Source organism: Miniopterus natalensis, chromosome 5, assembly GCF_054644295.1.
Source record: "Miniopterus natalensis isolate mMinNat1 chromosome 5, mMinNat1.hap1, whole genome shotgun sequence".
NCBI lineage: Eukaryota > Metazoa > Chordata > Mammalia > Chiroptera > Miniopteridae > Miniopterus > Miniopterus natalensis.
In genome coordinates, this window is record NC_142085.1 from 26,470,643 (window position 1) to 26,480,429 (window position 9,787).

Here is a 9,787-nt window from a genome sequence, read left to right on the forward strand (position 1 = left end):
AGAAAAATTTCAAATAAACAAACTAACCTTACAACTAAATGAACTAGAACAAGAACAACAACCATAGCCCGAAGTGAGTAGAAGGAAGGAAATAATGAAGATCAGAGTGAAATAAATGAAATAGTCTTAAAAACAATAGAAAAGATCAGTGAACCCAAGAGCTGGTTCTTTGCAAAGATAAAGAAAACTGATAAACCTCTAACAATAATCAAGTGAAAAAGAGAGAGTTCTCAATAAAATCAAATGAAAGAGAAGACAACCAACCAACACCAAAGGAATACAAAAAATTTTAAGAAAATACTATGAAATAATTATATGCCACTGAATTGGACAACCTGTTAGAAATGGATCAATTCCTAGAAACATATCCTCTAAGACTGAATCAGGAAGAAACAGAAAATCTGAAAAGACTGATAATTACTAAGGAAATTTATCAGTAATTAAAAAAAACAAAACAAAAACTCCCAACAAACGTAAGTCCTGGATCTGATGGCTTCACAGATGAATTTTACTAAACATCTGAATTAGAATTAATACCTACCCATCTCAAAGTAGTCCAAAAAAACTGAAAAGGAGGGAAGGCTCCCAAACTGATTTTATGAGTCTAGCAGTACCCTGATAACAAAACTAGAGAAAGACACTACCAATAAAGAAAGCTATAGATCAATATCACTGATGAACAAAGATTCTCAATAAAATATTAGCAAACCAAATTCAGCAATACATTAAAAAGATCATATACCATGATCAAGTGAGATTTATTCCTGGGATAGAAGGTTGGTTCAATATTCGTAAATCAATGAATGTGGCACAACACAAAGAAAATAAAGCATATCAGTAGATGCAGAAAAAGCATTTGACAAAATCCTCTATCCATTTGTGATAAAAACTCTCCACAGAGTGGGTATAGAAGGAAATATCTTGACATAATAAAGGTTATATATGACAAACCCACAGCTAACATGACACTCAGCAGGGAAAAGCTGAAAGTTTTTTCTTTAAGATCAGGAATAAGATGAGGATGTCCACTTTCATCACTTTTATTCAACATAGTATTGGAAGTACTGACCCCAGTGATCAGACAAGATGAAGAAATAAAAGGCATCCAAATTGGAAAGGAAGTAGTAAAACTAATTATTTGAAGATGGCATGATATTGCATATAGAGAAGCCTAAAGATCCACCAAAAAACTATTAGAACTAATAAATGAATTCAGTAAATTAGCATGATACAAAATTAATATTCAGAAATTGGTTGTATTTTAATACACCAATAATGAATTCTATCAGAAAGAAATTGAGAAAATTCCATTTACAGTTGCATCAAAAAGAATACCTAGGAATATATTTAACCAAGGAGGTAAAAGACCTGTACTCAGAAAACTTTAAGACATTTAAGAAAGAAATTGAAGATGATGCAAATAAATGGAAGAATATACTGTGTTCATGGATAGGAAGAAGGAACATTGTTGAGATGCATATACTACCCAAAGTATTCTATAGATTCAAGGCAATTCCTGTCAAAATACCAACAGCATTTTCATAGAGCTGGAACAAATAATCCTAAAATTTATATGGAACTACAAAAGACCCCAAATAGCCACAGCAATCTTGAGAAAGAACCATTGTTGGAGGTATCATGGTACCTGATATCAAACTATAACACAAGGGGATAGTAATCAAAACAGCATGGTACTGGCATAAAAACAGACACATCGATCAATAGAACAGAATAGAGAGCCCAGAAATAAGCCCACACCTATATGATCAGTTAATCTATACAGTGGGGTAAAGATAGTCTCTTCAGTAACTGGTGTTAGGGAAACTGGACAGATAACATGCAAAAATATGAAACTAGACCACTCTCTTACACCATATACAAGAATAAATTCAAAATGGAGTAAAGACTTAAATGTAAAACACGAAACCATAAAACTCCTAGAAGAAAACATAGGCAGAAAACTCAACATTGTTCTTAGTGATATATATATATATATATATATATATATATATATATATTTTTTTTTTTTTTTTTTTTTTTGATATGTCTCCTTGGGCAAGGGAAACAAAAAAAAAACAACCACAAATGGGACTACATCGAACTGAAAAGATTTTACACAGCCAAGGAAACCAACAAAAAAAGACAACCTACTGAATGGGAGAAGATATGCACCAAGATACATCTGGTAAGGGGCTAATATCCAAAAATATATAAGGAACTAATTCAATTTAGCACGAAAACCCCACACACAACCAACAAACAATCCAATTAAAAAATGGGCAGAGGACCTGAATAGACACTTCTCCAAAGAGGACATACAGATGGCCAAGAGACATATGAAAAGATGCTCAACATCACTAATCATCAGGGAAATGCAAGTTAAAACCACAATGAGATACCACCTCACACCTGTCAGAATGGCTACCAATAAATCTACAAAGTGTTGGCGAGGATATGAAGAAAACCCTCATGCACTGTTGGTGGGATTGTAAATTGATACAGTCACTATGCAAATCTGTATGGAAGGGCCTCTAAAAATAGAACTACCATATGACTCAACAATTCTGAGTTTTCATCCAAAAGAGCTAAAGCACCAGTGTGAAAAGATATCAGCATTATTTACAATAGCCAGCATATGGAAGCAACGTAAGTATTCCGTGGTAGATGAATGGATAAAGAAAAAGTGATACATATATACCATGGAATATTAGCTATGAAAAAGAATGAAATATTGCCATTTGCAACAACACGGATGGACCTAATGAGTATTATGCTAAGTGAAATAAGTCCGACAGAGAAAGACAAATACCATATGATTTCACTTATATGTGGAACCTAAAAAAAACAAATTAACAAAATGGCAACAAATTTACAGATTCAGAGAACAAATTGATGGCGGCCAGATGGGAGGGGAGTTGAGGGGCGCAGGTGAAAAAGTGAAGGCATTAAGAAGTACAAATTGGGAGTTATGAAATAGCCAGAGAATTTAAAATATAACTTTGAGAATAAAGTCAGTGATATTATAATATGTATGGTGTCAAGCGTGTACTGGACTTATCTAGGTGACCACTTCATAAGTTAATATAATATTGAATGTCAACTGTAATTTAAAAATTAAATACAATTTTAAAATAAAAACAAAATTTGCTCAGCTTTAGAATTTTAATTTTGTATATGTTCTTAATTATTTGTGACCCTTTTAATTAAGAGGTCTCAGAACTTTCACCAATGAAAGTCTGTTATTCAAGCTCTTTCCTTTTTAATAAGATGAAGTTAGATTTAAACATTGAGTTTGTGACATACTCACTAACAGTACTTTTTTGTTTCTCAATTGCTTTTGTATTCTCTCTCCTATTGATTATTCCTACAAGAACATTACTACTACCGTCAGTTTTTAAAACCTGCCTTAGATTAATAAAGACATTGAAAAGACATGTGTCTAAATCCTTCCACATAAATAGTCCAACTTAAACCACATATAAATCAATGAAATAAAAAGGCTATTTGTGTTCACTGGATGTTTCATTATAGATTTTTAGTTGTGAATGTCTCCACTTATTGTTTTTTTTCTAATTTAATTTAAAAACAGACTTTTTATTATTAGGTTTCTGCCATTCTGTCTGCTCCTCACCCCCTCCCCCAAAAGATAAAAACAAAACACCCTGTGTTTATTTTCCCGAGGCCTCTATAATCAAACTCACTTTAATAAAAGTTCTGAAAATAAACCAGTTAATTGATACCATTTACAGCAGCACTGTGATCGTTCCATATGGCTTTTTTGGTAATACCAGCTGCCTCATTATAAGCTGTCATTGCAAAACCTCTTGATTAAAACCCAAAGATCCCATAGGTAAAACAATATTGCTTCCATCCCTTCAAAATCTACATTTGCTGTGGCAGAAACATGAGAGACATGTTCGTGTGAAGGTCATTGTGCAAAATGTGTTGATTCTCCAAGCAAATGTTTGAGAGATTCACTCAGTAGATGTCAGAAGCTAGCCTGCTTGAAAACTGTTTTCCTCAGCATTTTTAGGGAGCAATGTTTTATACTGTGTTTTTTTTCCTTGAGCATATTCCATGTGTAAATGACAACACTAGGCCTTTTGTAGATTAATCTCAATTTTAATAGAAAACAATCTCTTTAGAAAGAGACCTCTTCAGGCACCGGAGTCATTCTGGATACTTATTCTCCAAACAGCTGAGCATAACTTTTCCCCAGCCATATAAACCTCTACAGTTATCTTGTTAAAATCTATCACATATTTTCCTGCAATTTTAAACAGGTTATACCAAATACAGTTAAGCTTTTTAATAACTCAGGGCCATTGTTTTGAATATCAGGATACTGGGCTAGAAGCCACCATCATCTCTCACTTGGATCACTGCAGTGGCTTCCTAACCCATTTCCCAGCATCTACCACACATGCGTCATTCCAGTTCTTTCTGCTCCACACAGCTGCTAGAGTGATCTTTTAAATGGAGGAATCTGGTCATTTCAGTAACCTGCTTTTTAAAAACCTTAAAAGGCTTTCTGATGGCTCCTAAGATGAAATCCAAAATTTATAATGTAAGCCTATAGAGTCCTCTACCCCACCCACTTCTTCTAGACTCCAACTATACCGATCTTGTTTCAGATTCTTTATAATTCTTTGGGAATTCCAAGCTAATATGGCAGGTGAAAATGCATTATAGAATTCCCCTTTCCCAATACTTAAAAAAATGTACAAAACATAATAAAAAATCATCAACTACAAAGAGAAACATCACCAATAGCAACCAAACAAGAAAAAAGGCAAGGAAAGAAACACAAGATTCATAGCCGGCAAAATTGTGAAAATTCTCACTATTTCCAAATCCAGAATGAAAAACAGTGTGTTCTGTTTTTAAAATGAGTAAAAGAAACAACTACTGACTCATAAGCAGAAATAAGTGAACTTGGGGATAAGTTTCTCTACTTTTTCTAATTCGATTAGAAGTAAAATCTAATTTCATTCTGTTTGGTTTATGCTCCTCACCTTCCACCCCCAAAATCCTGTTTATTTTCCTGAGCAAGGAAATGGCAACCATACATAAGTTCTCAATAGGTTTTGTGACTTTAAGCAAAACAACGTGTAAGTTTAAGTGAAACCAATTTTACCGTAGGCTGATTCTATAAACAAGGGTTAGGTTCCTATGGCATCTCATCAATTTTATAACAAAACTCCTTATTCGAGGACAGCTGTACACTTCTTTCAGCCAAAAATAAAAGTAAAAGAACCCATCCTAGATGAAAATACAGTGCAGTAAACAGAAGGAAACTCTTCATAATTTCATTATGCTATCAAGCAACTTAATAGACCGTAAGTTCAGTAAAATGAACTTCACAAAATGAGTTAAGGGCAATTGCAGACCTGAGAAAATGGAACAACACATCACACAGAATCATAGTACAGCCCTCATTTCAAGACCCTTGGCATTGTTTTAATTAGTTAATAAAATTAAAATGGGGATTCATAAAAAATATGTACATTTCTTAAACATTTTAAAGTTAAAATATTTAAATGTCATTTACTTGCCAATCTTTTGACATAAAAGCAGGGATTTTGTTGAGTTTGGGGATTGGAATTCAATTTCATCTTTTTTTCATAAGTGATACCCATAATACACCATCACCAAGTTCCAGTTTGGGTTTCTTTAAAGTGGAAAAGGAACTTAAAGATATATGCAAAGCAACATAATGTCTTTCCCTACCTTTTGGGAATTCAACTTTTTTTAAAAGTGACCTGCATTGAGTCTTTCTAAACATGTAATTTAGAATGCATAGAGCCAAGAACTCTTATTTTTACATTCATTTTTCTTGAGTTCTCCCCATAACAGCCCTACAACATAGACACCGTTATTGTCTCCATTTCATTAACGAGGAAACTGAGGTTTACAAAGGTTACCATATTTCTTTTTATCCACACTGAAGTCTAATAATTCAGTTTAATCCAGAGTCATCTTCTCAGAATAGATGTATTGAAATTTTTATCAATTGAAGCAAGTGTACAAAATCCCTAATATGTAATTACAGCACATGGTGCTAGATTCTTTTGGTATGAGTCATACCACTATGCCTTTTATAATCTTTATAGCCAAGTTTAGATCTAGAAATCATTTATAATAAGATTGTACATTTATTTGACTTTGCATAAAACTTCTTAAAACAAATTTTAGAGCAACTAAGTGATGTAGTCAAAAGGCCTGAATTCTAATTCAGACAAAATCGATTACTAGTTCTGTGACTGCATAAACCATGTAATTTCTTTAGGCTTCAGTTTTCTAGTCTGTGCACAGAAGAAGTTCAACTTAAAGGAACCCCAGGGTCTTTCCAATCTATTGTTCTCTATTTATAAAGCATAACGCCTTCTGATTGAAATGTACTCAGCAATAGACTTAGTTTTCATGAAACACTTTGTAAAATGCAAACTTTTTCATGAATTGGATGAAAGTGAATTTAATAACAAAGTTCACAAATTACTTGTTAATAAAAATCACAGATATATCATATCATAAAACATTCAGAAAACATTTTGAAATTAAGCAGCAAAATAGAGATCAAAGTTTGTTCTTAGTGATCTGGGTAATAACTTTTAAACCAGTCTGTATACTATCAATCTGCTATACACTGTACTTACAGTAAAATTATTGGCCCAAGATGTATCACCAATTGACTAAAGAGAATCAGAGAATCCTGGGGTACTGAAGCATTACCAGAAAAGACCCTGTGTCTATTTATTGGTCCACCTGTTCAGAGGGCTCTTTCTGGATCACAACAGCAAGTCCTTTAACCCCCTGCTAATCCATTTTCATCTACCATAAGATTATATGTAGCTCTAATCACATCATGTCCCTTCTTAAGGATTTTACATGACTCCCTGTTGCCTACAGAATTAGGTCTGGACTATTTAGCCTGGTTTTCAAGGCTCTCCGAGGTCTCTCCCCAGCCTGCCTTACCAGCCTCATTTCCTATTACTCCCCTTTATATGCCATTCACACCAAGCATCTGAACTACTTTTCCTGGGACATTGCCTCTTTACCTTGCCTGTGTTGTCCTGCTGCTTGTATTGCCCTTGATATCCCCAGCCAGAATTTTTCTCATGTGGAATATTATAGGCCTTTATCTGCGACCCCTATCACTTCATGGTTGATAGAGGTTTTTAGGTATATGACTCCCTATGCTGGAAATTTCTTTCCAGTTAGTCTTAGTTAAATACATTCTTGTATGCTGAAAAACTACTACTAGCTCATAACCTGCCCTTATACATATTGAGTCTTCAATCAATATGTCAAATGTATGACTGGCATACACTGGTTAGTTCTGGGCCCAACTTACCAAATATTTGTTAGAGATCTACTCAGTACAAAGAGTGGGACATAAAAAGGAAATAAATATAAGCTCGATAACCAAAAGAAGTATAACGATTTCTGAGTTTCTAAAAATTATGAAGTGAAAATACCACCCTAACAACAAAAACCAGCGCACTAAATCAAGCAAAAATGTTATTCTTTTTGTTGTGAACTCCAACTGCATAAGGCAGGGAGGGCAGGGATTTGAATTAGGCTGTGTTACAGGTGATCAGCCCAGTCTGACCCATCAGTTAAACACGAAGAACGTAACTCGTGCAGGAGGTTCACACTCAGGAGAAACTTCCTTGTGTTATCTCGCTCTTATGCCACGTCCCATATAAAATACCAAGTTAGTAAGGGTTTACAAGTTTTAAGAAATGAATATAAAAGTATTGACCTTGGCACAAGAACAAGGCAGCTGAGCACACAGCATGAGACTCTGCTGGTTCATATCCCACCTCCAGCCCTATCAGTGTGTGATCTTGGACAAGTTACATAATCTCTCCCTTTCTCAGATGCCTCATCTGAAAAACTGGGAAAATATTGATAACCTACCTTCAGAGGGCTCCTATGGAAGTTAACTGGGTATATGCGTGTGTTTATGCTCTTAGAACAACGTCTGGCACATAATAGGCATTTTTAGCTACTGTTAAGGAATACATTTTTGTTTACCATTAGTAAATTTTAGAATCAAAATGTAGAAAAAGTAGTGCTTACTGAATCTTCAAATTAAAAATGTATTGATACCCTCAAAGGCTCTTTGAGTAGGCCTTTAGTAGACAGAATAATGGGTAATTTGAAATGATACTCAAAATTTAATTTAGAGTCAAGCGATAGTATTTGAGAAAAGAAATAGCATAAAACAATGAATCTGGTCATGTTTACATTAAGACACAATGAAAGTGATGAAAAGAAAAAGATTTTCTATACAAAGAGCAGAGAAAGGTCAAGATTGGAATGAAGAAATTAACATTAAATTAGGTTTCTTTTTCAGAGTTTGTTTTATACTCAGTGGGATTACCTATGCGAGACATAAATACGCTCTAACATACGAGTGCTGTCAGGGACCAGTCTCAAAACAGTGTCTCTACTCATTCCCTCTGATTCTGGAATGATTCGAGATCCTTCTTCCTTTTGTAACAGCAAATATTTACTGACTGACGACGTGTCAGGCATTTTGCTTGGAACTGCCTTTCAGCCACCTAAGATGCCGAGTAGGAGTTGGGTATGGAACTGGATGGGTAGGGGACTGGAGCCAAGTGCGGAGGTTTGGGCTGGAGGCATAAATGCAGGAGTCACAGAGGTAGTGGTTGAAGCTCCCTCCGAATGAAATGTAAGTAGAGGATTGAGTGTTATGAGTGGAGAACGGCTGGGATCCATGGTTCAGGTATTAAACAGATTTTGAATGACGCCTGGGACAGTGTTTGAAGCTCTTTTATTTATACTTTAGCTTCGTATTAATGTCATACATTCACTTCCCTGCACAGGTGGATGATTGTGGCTTTTCGTTGAGTCACCCTAACCAATTCTTTATGGAGAGCCAAAGGATTCTAAATGGTGGGAAAGAAATGAAGAAGGAATCTGTCCAACCAGAGACTCCTCAACCCAAACCAAGTGTCCAGAAAACCAAGGATGCCTCATCTGCTCTGGCCTCTCTCAGTTCCTCGCTGGAGATGGACATGGAGGGACTGGAAGATTACTTCAGTGAATGATTCTTGGGCACTTCAGGACCCTTCTTCCCCACTAGCTTTCATTTCCTGTTTTTCTGTTTTAACCTTTTTGTTTAAACTTCTCCCCACCCCCCACCCCAATCTATCTATGTCTCAAGCAGGTTTGCCCATAAAAACAAAGACCTCCACCGTATTTTGCTTTAACAACAGTGAGGAAAAAGAATTTCTCTTGAAATCTAACCCTTGAATGGTGTGATTTAAGTCCTGTTTTAAGAGAATAAAAACAGCTTTCTAGACTGGTTATAGTTTCCTAGAAACAATACAACTGAAAACAACTTTTATTTTAACCCTTATCATTGTAATTTTGATCCCTTTTTTTGATTTTTGTTAATAAATAAAACGTATGTGAATGTGTCTGTAATTGCAAGTCATGATATGTTATAACAGATTACACATTACCTTCATTTTTAAAGTAGTATTTTGGAATATCCAACACTACCAATGACCAATGAAAACTAAACTGTTTTCCTTTTTTCTCAAGTTGGCCATTTTTGGTTATTCCGCATCAGCACGGAGAACTTGAGCCCCTGAGTGGGAGTGAACGCTACTGACATGACTTGTGGCTTGGGAATCAAGAGAGCGGAATTGGTGGTCAGCTATGCAGCCACCAAACAGAAGTGTTCTGTTGTGTAAAATGATGGTAACGCCTTTACCCGCCATCATTTCCCATCCACCCTGGGCCGGCTCGT

At 35.2% G+C, this 9,787-nt stretch overlaps 1 protein-coding gene across 2 annotated transcripts in view; it reads left to right on the forward strand.

Moving 5' to 3' along the window:
- The window catches only part of PRIM2 (DNA primase subunit 2), a 235,589-nt gene extending 226,130 nt beyond the window's left edge, over positions 1 to 9,459 (forward strand). For both annotated transcript variants that reach the window (XM_016197235.2, XM_016197234.2), the window contains exon 14: positions 8,856 to 9,459. In XM_016197235.2, the coding sequence (XP_016052721.2) occupies positions 8,856 to 9,080 (225 nt within the window). In that variant the 3' untranslated portion in view covers positions 9,081 to 9,459. The remainder of the gene's footprint in view (positions 1 to 8,855) is intronic.
- Positions 9,460 to 9,787: the final 328 nt, after the last annotated feature.